The 18,435-nt window shown below is 40.7% G+C and overlaps 1 protein-coding gene across 4 annotated transcripts in view; it reads right to left on the bottom strand.

The window, feature by feature from the left end:
* Positions 1–219: 219 nt before the first annotated feature.
* FBXL20 (F-box and leucine rich repeat protein 20) overlaps positions 220–18,435 on the bottom strand; it is a 108,604-nt gene continuing 90,388 nt past the window's right edge. For all 4 annotated transcript variants that reach the window (XM_023652605.2, XM_070227412.1, XM_023652606.2 and 1 more), the window contains 6 exons: positions 16,151–16,281; positions 13,285–13,345; positions 12,330–12,374; positions 10,347–10,403; positions 8,964–9,176; positions 220–7,164 (listed from right to left, as the gene is read on the bottom strand). In XM_023652605.2, the coding sequence (XP_023508373.1) occupies positions 7,057–7,164; positions 8,964–9,176; positions 10,347–10,403; positions 12,330–12,374; positions 13,285–13,345; positions 16,151–16,281 (615 nt within the window). In that variant the 3' untranslated portion in view covers positions 220–7,056. The remainder of the gene's footprint in view (positions 7,165–8,963; positions 9,177–10,346; positions 10,404–12,329; positions 12,375–13,284; positions 13,346–16,150; positions 16,282–18,435) is intronic.

The raw sequence follows: 18,435 nt of genomic DNA, 5'->3' as shown, positions 1-18,435 counted from the left end.
ATAGACAAGTGGAGTTCGGAGTATTAAATAAGCTATTAAAAAGGTATTAAATAGACGCTATTAAATAAATTAATTATTAATTAAAGGCTATTAAAAAAAATAAGGATGCCAAAAAGAAGCCCCTTCATTCAGCCTCAGGAGCCTTTGTAGTTTTAGGGGTCAAAGAAGTTAAGAATCACAGCTCCAAGTCAGGCTATTTCCGCGGCAAGAAGGAAAGTCTTCACAGCTTATTTCCTTTAATTACATCATAAAACAAAATTAGAACATACAGGAAACAATAATAGTTACATAACAATTTACTTTATATATTTATATATAAAAAACATTTCTTTTTTAGTCCAAAGATTTTAAAGCAAAAGGAATCCTCTACTGCCACCTTGGATTTTATTTATTTTTAAATAACCCTCCCTCCCCCCCATCCTCAAGCGCCAAAAGAGTTGGGTGGAAACACAGTCAGCTGGACAGCTAATGGAACCTGGTGTTAAGTCACCATATAGGGAACTGTGTTGGCCCCAGGGACTGGCTAAGCACCGGGGCAGGCCTGGTGGAGAAACAAGCAAGCAGCAGCTCCCACACTGAAGCACCGCAGGGTGAGCCGAGTAGCTGGGGAAGGCTTAGGCCAGACGGCAGTGTGTGGGGTCAGACTCTGCCAGTCAACCATCCTCTGCATTTTACCCTCTAAGGGGAGTGGTGTGTGTGGTGCAGGGATGAAACAGCCTGGTTTGAAGATAAAAATTTCTCTCAGAGCACCCTTCACCCATCCATCTCTGTCCCCAGGCAGAGTCTAACAGGCAGGAGTAGTCCTCACAGTTCTTTGAGCTCTGCACAGACCACTTTCTCAGGTCTGTGCCCTCAGGGGCACTGGAAGGTGGGCAAAGGTGAGGAGAGCAGTTGGGAAATGCGAGGCAGGTTACTTGGAAACAACTCCCAGGAGTAAAAAGGAGGCGGCCAGAGTGGGAGGCATGTGAAGGTTAAGTCACACAAGAGGAATGGAGACAGGCAAAATTAAGAAGGCCTTTCTCCCGGTACAGTACCCCTTCGGACTGGGCAGTGACAGATCCTCAGCGGCCAGCTCTGAGAGCGGCAGCACAGTGAGAAAAAGACACATGGAGCTTTGATGAGTGCCCCCGCACGGAGCTTGTACACGTTACAGGTTAACGTGTAATTTATGGCTAGAGTGAGGAGGGAAGAGAAGAAATCTCAGGCTCACCTCTTCCTGCACTTATGAGAAATTAGTCATCAGAGAAGCACGGATAAATTATTCTTAAGGGAAGAAAAAAACCAATGTAAACCCAGGAAAGTAGCAGCAAAGGTTTCACTTATTACAGATCTATTATATAGCACTAGGAAAGAAAATCATTCACGTCTTCAGGGGGTAAAAGGTAATTAATCAAACCACGCCAGTTAGAGACTCCTTTTCAAGTTACAATTTTCTAAGACTTTAGGTTCTCATTCACTAGTGCCATAAAAAAAAGAAAAACAAACGAGAATAATGACTTGAGGGGCTGAGAAGGGTTAGGCTAAGGTAAGAAACACATACATGTGTGAGCAGCAGTGTGGTATAGATTTGAATAATAAGTAGTAAGAGGCAATGACAAGCGAAACTTAGTGGGGCCAACTTTCCTTCTTGGACTTTAATAAAAAAAGACATCACTTCAAAGATTTCCCTGGGTTCTTGGGGTATGGCAGAAGAGAAAAGGTATGTGTCTGGACACCTCTCTTCTCCCATCTCTTCTTGGGGTGGGGATTCTCATTTACTGCCTACCTGCTCTGGCCTCAGTGAAAACCAGGCCCAGCAGCAGCTGGGAAGCAATGGTGGTTCTTTCGGTTGTGCCAATCTCCACCTCATGACTCTGGTTAGGTGTCTGGAAAGTAGAAGCCCTACTTGCCAGTAAAAAGGGCATGGAGTTCATGAGAAGGAGAGGAAAGTGAATCGACCCACCCGTGAGGCAGGTGTTTCTACAGAATTCAGCACAGATGCTTGTACCTGAAGCAAAGTACCCCAGTTCCAGAACTGATTCTCTCCTTCATTTTGAATCTCATCTACCATTTCCCCACCTCAATTCTTTAAAACAAGACACTGAAAAACACAGAAAATAGAAAGGGCCAATTGATACAGTTTTGGGTGCTCATGGTTCTTTTTCCTAAAACAAACCACCCTGGCTGAGGAAGCCTGAGACTCAACACCTGTGAACCAAATTCTACGAAGGGTTTACTCAAAAAACACACGAGGCAGAGATGGAAGAAGTGCATTATGGAATTTCTCTTAACATTCCACATGTGAGCTTGTCCAACAAATTCTTCTCTGCTGAAAATTAAGTGTAGCTTTCGTGGGCTCCAAAGATTCACTCAGACTCAGCTGAGAGGTTCTTACTGACTTTCCTAAGGATCAAAGGCTTCAGAGACGCAGAACTAATGTTCCTAAGAATAAAAATGGACAAAATAGGTAGACTTGCCTTGGGGGAGGAGCGGGAGCTGCAAAAGCCCTTCGTGCAGAAAACTCACTTGCCTCAAATGGTAGTTTCTGGCAGGTGGAAAGTTTGTCCCAAGTAAGAGGACAAGGTTAGAGCAGCATGTTCTTTGCTGGAGAACAAGATGATAAGTTAGGGCGTCTGGATACAGCAAATACAGCCAAATTTTATTTCCAAATTACCTGGGTTAATTATACCCTATTGACACGGTCTTAAAAAGCTTTCTGTATCTTCCAATCTTACACTTAAAATTTATGATAGAAATAAAGGTGAGGAGAGGCTGAGACTCCATATTTCCCCTCACCCTCCTACTGCTTTAGAGTTCTCTGGACCAAGATCATTATAAGGGGGAGGGTTCTGCCTCAAGACCTCCAACTAAACATCCTACTCCTCGTCTCAAACAAGACTCAGCTGATTCACATTGCCTGGGCTTGACGTGGTTAAAGATCCTACAACTGTGGGCAGACAGAGAAGGCAATCTTTTTATAAAATGTTCCGGAAGCTCAAAGCATACCACTGAAAGAGTTTGTCATCCAGGATGCACAATGGGGACAGAAATCTAACCTTAAATCATGCATACAAGGAGGGAAAAGGCAGAACAGACCAATTTCCTTTAAACTCCTCCTCTCTCACTGGTGACAACTGTCATGAGCAGTCTGTGACTTTTGGTACAGTAAGTATTAAATGGCCAAGGGTCAACCATGATTTGCAAGCATTCCTCCTCTCCAAACACCACCTAAGGTTATGCAGCCCACAGGCAGGGAGAAAACCACCCTCTTCTTTCTAGGGACACTCTCACATTTCCTAACAACTTCAAACCAAGAGAGTTTCCATCGTGTACTTTGTTTAGCCCTCGATGGCATTAGTGGGCTATCAAACCAGTAACAATGCATTTTACAAGGCAATTAGAAGAAATAAAAGAACCTGACTGCTATAGTGTTATAGCTGTATCAAAGTCTGCAAACAGTTTGGAAAGCCCAAAATAAAGCATCATGAAAATATTTATCAGGTTTCCCTCCTAATGTGTGATATAAGGAATATGTAAAATTTCTTACATATCTGCTAAATCAACTTAATGGATGTGGAAATTCACAAAAAACAATTTAACAAATATTTTTACATCCACTAAAGAGGAGAATGGGAGAAGCGAACATTTTTTACACAAAGCACAAAGTGCTTTCATGTTCCAAATATTGGAAAAAAGGATGCCACCAGATCCCCTCACTCCTCCTATCTAACAGTTTGACTTCAAATTCAGTAAGGAAACGTCAATGACCACTCAGGGAAAAATGGCCTGAGCCACAGGACAGTTACTCAATTTAAGGCCGTCTGGGATAGTTTGCCTAGATCAGGTCAAGGGCCCCAAGAGGAAGCTACATAGAGACATTTGAGAATAAATCAGCAGCATCATTGGGAGAGAGATGGAGGCTTTAAGGAGAGGGCATAGATGGGTGCAGGAAGGAAGTGGGAGAAGTCAATGCAAAAAAAAAAAAAAAAAAAAAAAAAAGCTGGAATCACTTTGATGGGTCTGACGAAGAGGATATAAAAGATACTGATGTAGCAAACAAACGATGCTGGAAAATCTAAGGGGAAAAGGCTGCTTAGAAAAGAGACGATCTGGATGTTTAGTAACTTTCTCCAGAGACAAGACAATAATTCCTCCTGGCTACCTGCAGGCTTTTGGCAATAGCTTTGAGGGTATCTTCTCACTTATCCCAAATCTCTTCTCTCTGTTAACCGTATTTTTTCATTACAGGAGGCGTATTGTGGAGGGGCTCTGGAGCCAGATAAATAGACCTAAGCTTTTCCTAAGCAGAGTTTTTACACCTGTGAAGCCTTATTGCATTTTCAAAATCGTCCCTGATGTTGAGACAGGAAGCATTATGTTCGGATATCAGGACCCTTTTCACCTGACCAAAACTTACCATGTTCTGCGTTCTCAAAGTCCTCGTACATTTCATCACCTGGCATAGGTTGCAGATTGGCATAAAAATTTATTTCCTTCCAAGCTTGATGGGCCTGCGGTTTTCTTGAGAAAGGAACAAGGCTCCTGCCTGACCACACACAAGCCAGTGCTGCGTACTCTAGGGCCTTTATTTTCTCACTTGACTCTGTTCTTGGCCCAGAGGCAGACATTGCCTGGGCAAGTCCACGTGGACTTGCATGTGGGTACACTCTTTGGGTAGAGGAACAGCATTTCTGAGACATTCATGTACTAGTGAATAGGGACTTTTAAACATATATATTTTTAAGTAAAGAAACACCTTAATAGCCTCAACTATTGGGCAATTCAAATCTACACACACTAATCAATCAGGGTTTTACGGTCAATTTGTTCAGGCACTATAAAAAATAACTTAAACATTAGAGCAGATGGCTCCTAAATATTTCTCTTTAGTTTTGTTTGAATGAGTGATGTGGGCATCTGAATATTATTAACCATATCTGGAAGTCCGTGTGCATCTGCCTACGTTCATACATGTAGGATATAGCCAGGAGTGTGAATTTCACTTTTAAAAAGTATATTCCTTATATGGTTAATTGGCAAAGAGGATAAGGGGCAAGGGGAATAAAAAATACAAGTAACTGGAGCTTTTGAAAGGGCCTAATAATAAAATAGAATTTAAGATAAATTTAACATGCTAAATAATGGTGGGAAGTACAGATTTCTAGGACCCTTTCATCTGATTGCTTGTGGAGAAATAAATCACACTTTATTCTTACATATGCTGGTAGAACCAGCACCTGCAGCATTAAAACAAGCCTTTTAACAGCCTGGATCATGCAGAGGACGATCTAAGATCATGGTGGACTGCACAATAACATCCTAAAAGATCAAAAAAAAGTCATCCTATGAAAAATCACACAAGGTTTCTAACCTTGTGGTTTAGAAATCTACTTCTTGTACTTTAGAAACTCATTTTATTTCCCTCATCCTCCATAACTGTTTAGGGGGAGAGGGAAGCTGCTTCTTCAATCCTTTGAGTCATGAGCACTGAATGCCCTGCCCTCAGCTCTGGTGACCAGGCTGGGCCGAGACACCGAATCCCCTACTTCCTCTCAATGTTGTCTTTCTGCTGCCCCAATGCCTTCACCTGGTTACCCTTGTATTTCATTCACGGGGAAGTCTGGAGCACAAGAAATATGGTTTACAGGTTCTAAAAAGGTTCTGGTCCTTTGAGGCTCCAACATTAGATATGATGCTATCAACACTAACATACAGCTGACTAGCTGTTATAAGGTCATTCTTGTTTCCATGATAGGCTGAAGGGGAGGGGGGACCACAACCAACTAGCTAGACTGCACAGCTCCTCTAGCAGCACTTGTGCTAATGCAAAACAACCTCACAAACACAGATCAGAGGTGCCGCTGATCACACATAGATTTCAGTGAACACACAACATGTCTGAGCTTGAGTGGTAAGGGCTTTCAGACTCAGTTTTGGGATCTGCCATTCTACCCTTTACTAACAATGCACTTCTCTCTCCTTATTAAGTTAGTGGCGTTTGATGGAAGGAAAATGTGCGGGGGGGCAATACTGGGCATATCATGCGTATTATCAAATATCACAAGACATAACAGAAACCAAAAGGCAATTTGTTTTCATCAAAATAGTTTTAGCTCAATTTCTTCTCATAACTTTTCTTGCTTTTGTTATAGTTTCCCTTCAGACTGGCAAAGATTCAGGCAGGGTCCCCTAATGGCAAAATTTTTAGGATTAAAAAAATATTTATTGATAATGTCTCTTTTAAAAATGTTTGGTAACCCCAACTAATCATCAAAAATGCAAACTGTAAACACAACAGCAGCAAACGAGTAACAATTGAGTGTGAGTAAGCAGACTACCAACAGGTGACAGACTGAGCAAGAGTGCAGGAGGGAGCAACAGAGAATGAAAGACAGGTGCACAAGTGTACTACAGAGAGTGACAATTTGCGTGAATAAGTAATCACATTTGGCCCACAGTGATTTCAATGCAACCATTTAGGAAACTTCTGGGCCAAACACTAAAACACAAGAGGAGGAATGGACAAGCCTTCTTTGTGAGCATGCTCAGCATGTTGGCATGGGAATAAGGAAGCACAGAAGCTCTGTAGTCATCTCACAGTGGATGGCTACCATTTATAGGATGCAAAGAAATTTTCTTCCTGGTCCCTGGCTACAACATATATATTTTTTTATGCATTCCTTGACTCCGGAGGACTGCAGCTGCTATTCCAAAATCACCAAAGAAACCCCCTAAGAAAACAAAGAAACTGCAGCAGCAGTAACACTGGGTTTGCTGGAATACCTCCTTCCCTCTACCGTGCCTATGGTTTTCTTCTGGGCACGTCCAACAGGAATGGTTAAGTTTTACCAATCCACTTGATAAAGCCAGCACAAACTTCAGTCCCCTGGTCACAGAGCTAGAGTGGGTGGGAGTGAGGGTGGGTATGTGTATGCATGTGTGGCTCTGGGGATCTAGACACTGCCCTCACTTTGTAACCCTTGCCCAGAACACTGGGGTCGCTTCCACTGGAGACTCCACGGTAACTCTAGAAGTGTCATTAAATACTCAGTTCACCAAGGTTGACCACCTCCATTGTCATAGGATGATGCAGCATCTGCAGAATCGCTGTCTGCTGCCCCCTACTGATGGGGGTGGAGTGACAGGTGCGAAGTAGGCGTGGACTTTAATATTGGGTAAATGGGTCTGAAACAAGACAGAAACATTACTAAGAAAGAGGGCTTAAACAGAAAGACCAATGTTGCTTTTCAGAAAAAACACTGATGGGCTGAGCGGACATGAATGCAGGGAAGAGGCTGAGCACCAGTCAGGATGTTGAGAGGCCTGGGTTCTACTTTGCACCATCCCAGGTTATTCTAAATGACCAAATCAGCTCATTATAACTTTGGCATGTGCTTCCATAATAATAAAACTGGGGGGGAAAACATCATACTACTCTCTTAACTTGTCCCAAAGGCATTCTGAGTCGGAAGAAACTATATAAGCCCAAAATAATATTTTTTTCCAATCACTGTGGACAATGTTTCTTCAGATATTTAAAAAAACCTCATTATCCTCTTTTAACAACATACTTCTGGTTTTTACTACATAAATAGTTTCTGAATTCCTACTATGTTCAAGGCACTGTGGTAGTTACATAAGAGGGGTACAAAGATGGTCAAGATGGAGATCCTGCTCTTAGGGAACTTATAGTCTAGATATGCACATAAACAGGTAAATTGAAGCGGAAAAGCACTAAGTGACTGGAAGAACAGAAAAAGACTCTCGAGGATTCAGGGAGGGAGGAGATTCCTGACAGCCAGGCAGGAACCCTAGTATATGTGGGCCAGGGAAGAGGCTCCGGTTCTCCCGTGGCTCTCCTTCCCTTCTGTTGTAGAAGAAATACGGCCACAAGGCTTCTCCACTGCAGTTACTATCTCAGTCCTCTAGGTGTGAAGGGAGAGGAGGAACTGAGGCCAAGTGGAACTCAGGAAGAGGCGTGGTGCTCCTTTATGTGCTCAGATGCCATATGGCCAACATCGATTTTTCAGAGGTTGGTTGTAAGGGCCTAACTAAAGCACAGTGCCTTTCCCACAGCTTGTGTGAAGCAGATGTTCCAATAAACGTCTGTTGAGCTAAATAATCTAACATATAGATTCATCCAGCTGTTTATAACCTCCTTGCTGGCAACCTGTCTTCCATCCATTTGGCTATGCATGGGTCTCTCTATTATGGAGGATGGGGCAAAAAAAAGGTAAAAAACTACTCGATCCATTTGTTGTCTTGAAAAATAAGAACCCCAGGAAAGAGGTTTGATGTGAAAGGAAATACAAATTAAATTCCTAAATCTGGGGCGGCCCTGTGGCCGAGTGGTTAACTTTGTGTGCTCTGCTTTGGTGGCCCAGTGTTTCGCTGGTTCAGATCCTGGGCGAGGACATGGCATCGCTCATCAGGCCATGCTGAAGTGCCATCCCACAGGCCACAACTAAAAGGACCCACAACTAAAATATACAACTATGCACTGGGGAGATTTGGGGAGAAAAAGCAGGAAAAAAAAAAAAGAAGACTGGCAACAGTTGTTAGCTCAGGTGCCAATCTAAAAAGAAAAAATTCTTAAATCCCATTTGACTAAATATTTTCTTTGTTATTCCTTTTGAACCAAAACCTGGCATGTTGTTTTTTTTTTTTTGACTCTGGGCATGTTATTAGGCCCTGGACATTACTGGAGAGAATTTGCTGGGAGGAGACCTACTTTTCTTCCCTTCCATGGGTATTTTCCTACTAAATTTCCATCTGGAACAACAGGTAAAAACTATCCACCCTTCGGTTTGATCTCCATTTTTTTTTCTCTTTGCTAAATGTCCAAGTAAATATAAAAATCAGGAATCTAAATCTAAAAAAAAAAAAAAAAAGAAATAAGAAATGGAGTAAAAAAAATCCCAAAAAACAAAGAAGGAAAGGGTGCTGAGAACACTAGAGCTGGAGAGCGACGCAGCCATCTTTACCCTGAGTCTCTTGATCCCAGCCCGTGTGATCTGCTGGCAGTCATAGAGTTCTATCCGTTCAAGGCTGTGACAGCTCTTCAAGTGCTCCAGGGACGCATCTGTGATGAGGGGGCAGTTGTCCAGTTCAATCACCTCCAGCTGGTCGTGGGCGCAGGCCCCGTTCCCCAGGTGACGAATCCCATCGTCTGTGATCAGCTCACAGTGAGACAGACTCTGCAGCCAAACAGAGCAAAGAAGGACACTGAAATATCTTACGGCATTCTTCGAGTCAGAGGCCTGTGTACAATCAGAAAGGAGACCTTTCTGGTTTGATTTTGATGTCTATGGAGCCATCACTAGATCCATGTGGTGAAATGAAGAAAGGAGTATTAGTCGCTGGGTTTCTGACAATAAATGACTAACATTTCTGCGTGTGATTCTAAACATATTTTGTGAATTCATGTAATGACTGTGAAACAGTTCATAAACAAATATCCCTGCCACACACAAATTAACATTTTCTTCTCTATAGCGGCAAGTGGAGCTCAAGCTTTTCCTGCACAAAATTTTTGGAATTTGGACTAAATAGTGAATACCTGGTACAGGAGCATGCCCAAACAGTTAATTATCTAAAAATGATTCTTACAGCTGTCAGGTGTGGTGATCTCTTCACATAAATCTCTTCACTTTATCAATTTTCCTTAAATCCCTGGTTCCTCCATGTGAAACACAGAACGCTTGATCTAATTTTGGATAGTACTGTAATTTTTGGTAGTGCCACCAAACACACCAAAAATGAGCCTAGATACAGAATACAGTCATGTACCACATAATGACTTTTCAGTCAATGATGGACTGCATATACAATGGTAGTCCCATAAGATTAGTACCATATAGCCTAGGTGTGTTGCAGGCTAGACCATCTAGGTTTGTGTAAGTGCACTCTATGATGTCTGCACAATGATGAAATTGTCTAATGATGCATTTCTCAGAATGTATCCCCATTGTTAAACAATGCATGACTGTAGTCAACCAGAATGCTTTCCCACAGTGTTATTGGAAAGTAGCAGAGAATTCCCCATAGTAAAGCCTTGATTGGTTCTGTTTTATGGGAACATTTGGTCCCAAGGTGAAGCAAATTGTATTTTGGCCTTCTTGTCCCTTGGATCTCTGGAAATTTAAATATCATTCATTCAGGTAGGAGGGAGAACTCATACTCTCAAAGTCAGTTTTCCATTCCTATCTCAGTTTTCTCCTTCACTCAGGTCTTCCCTTGGTCTTCTGTAAGTTGGCAATTTGGAGACATATGCTTTCCCAAAATGGTAGCCAGACACTAAGAGGAAAGTAAGAGCCTGGTTTTGATTAAATCTAATAAACACATAAAACTTTCAAAGTCAAACTCACCAATACTTGAAGTCGAGGACAGTGTATAGAAAGTTGGATTAATGTGCTATCTGTTATCTGAAAGAAACATGTAAGTTTATTTTAGGCATAATTCAAAAAAAACCTCATGGACTGTACCTCATTCCTGACTACACATATTCTAGCCTGATATCCTGGTATCAATCATCAAAAAACAGAATCTTAACGTTGAAATCCCATCGGCTATCTGAACCTGTTCTTTGAGAACCTATCCAGACTAGGCTTGAACACATCTAGTCATCCCTAGTCTTCATCATTGAATAGGTCTGCTGAAAATTCTGTTTTGTTTTCTTGTAACTTCTTACCACTAGACTTTGTTCTTCCTGCTTAGAACCATCACAGAAAAGAATCAGAAGACACTGCTCCATGAAAAAAATAACTGTAGGAACATCCTCATATTTTTAGATATTTGGCCTCTATTTTATAAGCCATGCCACAACACAGGATTGATAACCGGTCTATCAGTTTTTTCCCAAGGGCGGCAGAAGGGGACTGCTGAAATCTGGGTTAACTATGAACATTCAGGAAGGAAGAGCAGCCTTTTATAGTTATCTTAGGATGGAAAGTCAATCAGTGCCTCTTTTCCAGTTCTTCAACCCTGAGATGATGATGATGATTATAATATACATAGCTTCACAGGGACTACAAAACGGCAGAAGGTGGGGAGTTGGGGTAGGCAGATGTGTGCACATCCCTCAGGAGGACTAACACTGGAAGGGACACACAGGACACTCAGGCATGTGCAAGAGATAGATGGATGTGAACAAGTTTTAGTTCAGTAAGAACTAATAGAGGCCAGCCCCATGGCCAAGCGGTTAAGTTTGCGCACTCCACTTAGGCAGCCTGGGGTTCGCTGGTTTGTATCCTGGGCGCAGAGGTACACATTGCTCGTTGGGCCATGCTGTGGTGGCATCCCACATAGAAGAACGAGAATGACTTACAACTAGGATATACAACTATGTGCTGGGGCTTTGGGGAGAAAAAAAAAATGAGGAAGATTGGCAACAGATGTCAGCTCCGGGCCAATCTTCCTCAAAAAATAAATAAACAAAAATAAAGCTCAAAAGTAAGTACAACTGGGTGGGGGGGGGAAGAATAGTTGCTAAGTAGTGTCCAGATAACAAATTCAGAAAAAATTAACCTCTATAGTTACTACAGTATCTTCTCTTCTTTATTTTTACCATTAAAAAAATTCATTACTCCATCTTCTTTTTAAGAGTCTCTCTTCAGGGGGCCAGCCCAGTGGCACAGTGGTTAAGTTTGCACGTTCCGCTTTTTGGCTGCCCGGGGTTTGCCGGTTCAGATCTTGGGTGTGGACATGGCATCGCTTGGCACAAGCCATGCTGTGGTAGGCATCCCACATATAAAGCAGAGGAAGATGGGCAAGGATGTCAGCTCAGGGCCAGTCTTCCTCAGCAAAAAGAGGAGGATTGGCAGTAGTTAGCTCAGGGCTAATCTTCCTCAAAAAAAAAAAAAAGAGTCTCCCTTCAAAGTTTCTCCCCAGTCAACTAATAATCTCAAAGCTCTTAAACTTGGTAGTAAAAGAAATTGCTGATAAGGAGGTATATGGTATAGAGAGTTGGGTCTCCAGGGCTGATGATGTAAGGAGTCCAGGATCCAGCTAAGTTAAAAAAGGGCAGTGCTATATATCAGTGTGATGAGGCTTTAATTATTTACTAGTATCATAACCCTGTAGGTCTAAGAAAACGTCATAGCATCTTTATGGCTTAAATGCTTTGGTCTTCTTTCTTTTCAATGGCAACCTTATTGATTCTATTTTTCTAGTTCTTTAACACATATGTCACGAGCACCTTTGCCTGGTATGCCTGGACAACACCTCAGCAAACGGAGAGTCAGCAGTGCTGCCAGGTACTACACTACACTAGGGTAGGGAACGGTCTGATGTGCACATTTTATCTAAGTTTCTATCATACTGTATTTCTGAGTAAAAATCCCTAAGGTTACCTGAACACACTCTTCCAGGTCCATCTTTTCAAGCTCATGGCAATTCTACAGAATACAAAACCAAACATTATAGTACAGTTAAAACATGGGAAAAATTTTAAGGTCAGAAAACATAGTAGTAGTATTAAATATACTGATGAAATCTTAAAAGTTTCAGAGTTGGTGTCATTCTAATGTCACTTGTCTTATTCCATTAATTACACATTCTAAAAGGCCTTGATCACAGAAAAATTTCTCAATTATTCCACATTTAAAGTATCTAACATCCTAGAAGTCCAAGGGAATAAATATGCTGAACACTAACACTGCACTGATACAGAGATCCTTTCAACCATAAATAATTTAATGAAAATGATTTCTTTGGAAGGGTGGAAGGTAAGCTTTATATCCTCATTTAATTATGCCATGTGCCACCCCCAACTCAATTAGGATTCCATCCATCTGCCTGAAAGCAAATGTCCTCACCCATGCTCCATCACACTGGTCAAAGACAGTATAATTTTAAATACTACTATTATACAGTGATTTATAAACCACTCTGAGAATTAAAATCTTCTGGTGAATACAGAAAATCTCTGAAAACTTCTCCATTTAAACAGACTTACATGTTTATTTCAAAATTACTCTCATCCACCAGTAACATACCAAATAACCAAGTAAGTTTCTTTCACAAAGCGCTAGAAGTCCCTGTTTAGTTTATCATCTTATGCAAATGTGGGAAATCAAGTCTTACGAAGGAGCATCATGTTCTACAACGCATGCCTGCGTTTCCAGAGCAGTTTGTATTCTATAGGCCTGGAGCTGTAGCATAACAATGCTCAGAACACCAGCACAGAGAAGTTCCCCTACATCCCACACCCTCGACTCTGCTGCCATTCCACATTTCCCTCATTGCTCACTCTTCTGACATAAAAAATCCCCAACAAAACCTACAGAACCCGGAGAAAATACTTACCCTGGCCAGAGTGGTAAAGCCTACATCTGTTAATTGAGAACACCTTGCCACTTCTAATATTCTGTAAAAAGACAAAGCGAAAGTCAAGCCCTTGGTCCCTGAAAACTGGGTTTATTAAAACAGCATGAATTTAAGAAAACAACCTCTTATTCCCTAAGGACTATATAATATAGAGTGACATTAACAGCTAAGCAAGTCTGTATACAGATCTTGCCATTCATTTTCATGGAGTCGTCATAAGGGGGTCCTGAAAATACCACATTTTAGGGTGATGTAATCAGAAGAATATAATAATAGAAGCTTGTAGTTAATGCCAAAACGCATGAGAAATGCATTTAAAAGCCTTCTTGATTGCATACTGCTTACCCCCAGAGGGCAGCCTGCTCCTAGAAAACAAAGGAAATGGAGATAAATACTCTGTTTCAGTTAATCTGTCTGATTCAGTTAATCTGAAAATAAAATTATTCTCTTTCCCTATTTTACATGTAGGTTCACTTGGATTTAAATAGCTTTTAAAAACGCTATGAAGGGACTGGTTAATTACAGGCCTGTCCCAAATATGAAATCCATATGCATGAAAAAATACTTGTAAGCTTTCTGCTTCCTCCCACAGACTCCCAGGGAGGCCCAGTTGAGAGGGGAGCTGAGCTGGCAGCCACTCTCCTATTCAGGAACTGCTAAACACCAACCTAAATAACCACAAGACCAGGGAATCCAAAGTAGCTCTTTTCTGTGAAAAGCCTGGTGGCATCCGCATGGCAGTACCAAAGAACATTTATGTTTGCTTAAAAATCACTTACTACAGAAGTTGAAAAAAATAAAGCTAAAGTATAAGAAGTAATTATCAATTGACAATCAATTAGAAATAATTGCTCTATCTAATGGGAAATCATGATCTGACTGAAACCCAACTTTTCTGTTTTTTTCGTTTTTTTTCAGATTGGAACCTGAGCTAACAACTGTTGCCAATCTTTTCTTTTTTCCTTCTTCCAAAGTCCCCCAGTACATAGTTGTATATTCTAGTTGTGAGTGCTTCTGCTTGTGCTATGTGGGGCACCGCCTCAGCGTGGCTTGATGAGCGGTGCCATGTCTGCACCAAAGATCCGATCGGGTGAAACCCTGGGCTGCCGAAGCGGAGCACGAGAACTTAACCACTGAGCCACAGGGCCAGCCCCGAAACCCAACTTCTGAGTATCACATTTGAAAGCCTTTCTATTCTAACAATAAAATAAACCATGAAGGGGACCGGGCTGGTGGTGCAGAGGTTAAGTTCACGTGTTCCACTTTGGCAGCCCAGGGTGTACCGGTTCGAATCCTAGGTGAGGACCTATGCACTGCTTATCAAGCCATGCTGTGGCAGACGTCCTGCATATAAAGTAGAGGAAGATGGGCACGGATGTTAGCTCAGGGTCAGTTTTCCCCAGCAAAAAGAGGAGGATTGGTGGCAGATGTTAGCCCAGGGCTAATCTTCCTTAAAAAAACAAACAAAAAACCATGAAGGAGGATGGAGCTGAACACTCCTCTCTTTAAAACAGAAAAAGGTAAAGTGTAATATTTTTAGAGAGGAGTTTAGCTACCTCCTTAGCTCCTGAATAGTACTTTGCTCTAGGCTTGTTATTACTAATTTTGACCAAGAAGTCTATGATCTAGTAAAAGAATTTTGATACTGTAGGCAAATTTTCTTTCAATAATTATGGTTAGGCCCATGGACAGGTGATTATAAAAAAAAAGTTTTTAAGTAAGTTTTTTTGTTTTTGAGGAAGATTAGCCCTGAGATAACATCTGCTGCCAATCCTCCTCCTTTTGCTGAGGAAGACTGGCCCTGAGCTAACATCCGTGCCCATCTTACTCTACTATATATGTGGGACGCCTACCACAGCATGGCTTGCCAAGTGGGGCCATGTCTGCACCTGGGATCCAAACCGGCAAACCCCGGGACGCCGACGCGGAACATGTGCACTTAACTGCTCTGCCACCGGGCCAGCCCCTAAGCAAGTTTTATTGGTTTACAATGATTGTTATATGTAACACAAGTGGTTTCATGGGTTCTAGAGCCAGACTGCCTGAGTGTGAATCTTTGCTCCTGCACTTACTAGCTGTAAGAGCTTGAACAGGTTACTTGACTTCTCTGTGCTTTGGTTTCTCATATGGAGATAATACCAGGGCTTATATGATGTTATGATGATTAAATAAACTACTATTTGCATATCACTTAACACAATGGCTAACACATAATAAGTACAATAAAAGTTTTGTTTTTAAAAAACAAAAGACATACATGGGGATCATTCTTATTTATTACAAAATAGTGTATTGTGCATTCTTATAGAATCAATATGGGTTTGATACCATGTATGTGGTAACCCAGCAATCTTAGTAAATATTCAGCCAATCCTACATTTAGGCAGAGAGGAGAAGCCATAGAGAAATAAGCCTTGTTCTAAAAGACCATCAGCACGAAGGAGATTCTCTTGTGGGGCTGTTTTTTCTTTTAAATACTCCCTGCTAAGTACCTGGCATCATTACTACAATATACATGACCACAGGGTGAGAACTTTCTTCAGAAAGGCATTATATGAAGGCATTAATAAGAGAAAATGCTTTTATTTCTTTTCTCAAGTCATGGAAAAAAATGTTGATTTTGTTCTAGTATGGATAGCAAGATACAGAAAATGAGGACTATTACCCCTTGGTTCAGGCCTATTACATGTAATCAAATGAGGTACAAAGCAAGTAGTGGGCATCTAAAAAGGTAATGGCCTTGGAGTATCTACCTTAAACATTCCAGGTTCCAAGGAATAAATAGGGTGAAGGAGGCCTCTGTTTCTTTCCCCTGATTTTTTTGAGCTAAACAAGAAATGTTTACCTAAGTCGCGGGCAGTTCTGACCTAGAGCATTCAGGATGGCATCTGTGATGTTGGAGCAGCCGGAGGCACAGAGGGACTGTAACTTATGGCACCCTCTGCATATAGTAATGAGACCTTCATCTGTGATTTGCTAAAAAACAAGAGTAAAAAATCCCATAGATATTAGCAACTTAGCAGAAGAAAAAGAAGGAAAAAAGTTACTTCCGCAAAAATAAGCACCCAAAAGAAACAAAAGCAGATTTAATATCAATCAGGAAGCAGAACTAAAAGAAAATGAACACATTTTTGTCTCTTCCTCCCCTCACTTCCTTTGGATTTAGTTTGCGACAGAAATCTGTGCTCATTTGTGGTGTAAAGGGAAGAAGCTATATGGGATTCTTTTAACCTAAGGGGACTGGGAACAGTATGGGGCCCATCATGGTGTAGATTCAATTAAATGATTTTAAAATCTAGAAAACAGGTAGGAACAGCAGTATTTTAATAGTACAAACACATTTTTAAGTTCAAAATTGATAATGATATTAAGCTACTGAAAAAATGAAACAACTTGTGGATGAAGCTGCAGTCTCGTTATCAACAAAAGACTCATTTATTTCCATATTTTAGTTTTATATGATAAAGAATATCCTAATTTATGGAGAAAAACAGTTGTGTCCAACCCACACAGAATTTTATATATTTTAAATCATTTTAAAATTAAAAAAGAATACACAAAGATGTACAGTAAAAAAAAAAAAGATGTCACATATGAACATCTTAACATGTTGGATAGGGTCAGAACTTCAATTTGTCCAGCTAGGTTCATTAATTTTGTCTAAGTCTCAGAATAAATCTCTCCTATCATCTTTGTTTAATCACACAGTATCCTTAGGTTGCAAGGACAAGTGAAAAAAAAATCAAACATTAAATATTCACTTTTTAAATCAGCACGTTCTCAATATTGTACAACTGAAACAAAATAAAAAACGGATACTAAGGCAAATATAAGATCTGTCATGAGGATAAATTAATGAGGTATATACACATATGGAAGTACCTAAAAAAGTGCCACAGAGATGTGATGTATTGTTATTACTAAACAAGGATAACTGATATGTAAAGGCGGAAGCAGCAATCAATAAACACGCATATTTAGCAAGCCAATGGAATTTGTGTCACACAATATTAAGAAAGTATTGCAGGGCTGTGCTGCCTTCTTAATGTTTTAAAGTCTATAAGGGATTATCTAGGAACAAAGATGAGGAAAGTCACATCACCGATATTTTTAATTTTAAAGAGAGTAAAATTTACTAAACTTTCATGTTTTCAAATTACTTAAAAAAAAGCAAATGGATCAAGAATGTACTTTGGTTACTTCAATAGTTCTGGGCAGGAACATGAAGTCTCATGAATGCTGAGAATCATTTCATCATACTGTACAGAAGAAATGACTCATGCCCTAAGATCTGGGTGAAGGGAAATAGTAACATAAACATAGGATAGAACTGGTTCTTTATGCTTACCAACTGTGATTTCTGTCTGCTGGAAGAGTAAAGGAAACAAAACTAAAATGGCAAACGGTAGGCATGATATATATGTATTTGTATGTATGAGTTTATATGTAACATGTATACAGAGTATGTGTATATGTACAGTCATGCACTGCATAACAACATTTCGGTCACCAACAAACTGCACACAACAGTGGTCCCATAAGATTAGTACCACATAGCCTCGGTGTGTAGTAGGCTATACCATCTAGGTTCGTCTAAGTGCACTCTATGATGTTCGCACAACAATGAAATTGCCCAACCACGCACTTCTCAGAATGTATGCGCACAGTTAAGTGATGCATGACCGTATATAAATAAAATCTGAAGATGCCCCAAACAGTTTTTTCCTATCACTGTAAACTGATGGTTTCATTTACAAGAATCCTCCAAGCTCTTTCTCGCAGGCCAAATATTTCGGTTTCACAAATGAAATTAGGCAAAGTCTAGTAGTTAGCAACTATGGGAATCAGAATTAAAAAGAAATGTCATTCCTTTAACTCAGTCTCAGGAGCCTCCTAAACAGATCATTATCAGCACCATCCCTTAAGGGCTGGAAGAACAGGTAGCTGAAACTGCACAAAATGTGGCCCTTTCTGTATCACCTTTAAACTAAACAACTACGATATCCTCAGGTTTTAGGTGATCAAACAAGAAGGGGAGGGTATAATAAGCAGAAGCCTTGGCAAAAACCCTTATCAACGTTTTTCATTGCCATGAGAGGCTCTCACTCAAAGGTAACACATATGTAATTT

This window comes from Equus caballus, chromosome 11 (genome assembly GCF_041296265.1).
Source record: "Equus caballus isolate H_3958 breed thoroughbred chromosome 11, TB-T2T, whole genome shotgun sequence".
Classification (NCBI taxonomy): Eukaryota; Metazoa; Chordata; class Mammalia; order Perissodactyla; family Equidae; genus Equus; species Equus caballus.
Note: the sequence above shows the minus strand (reverse complement) of the source record. Positions and strands in the feature narration are given on the sequence as shown.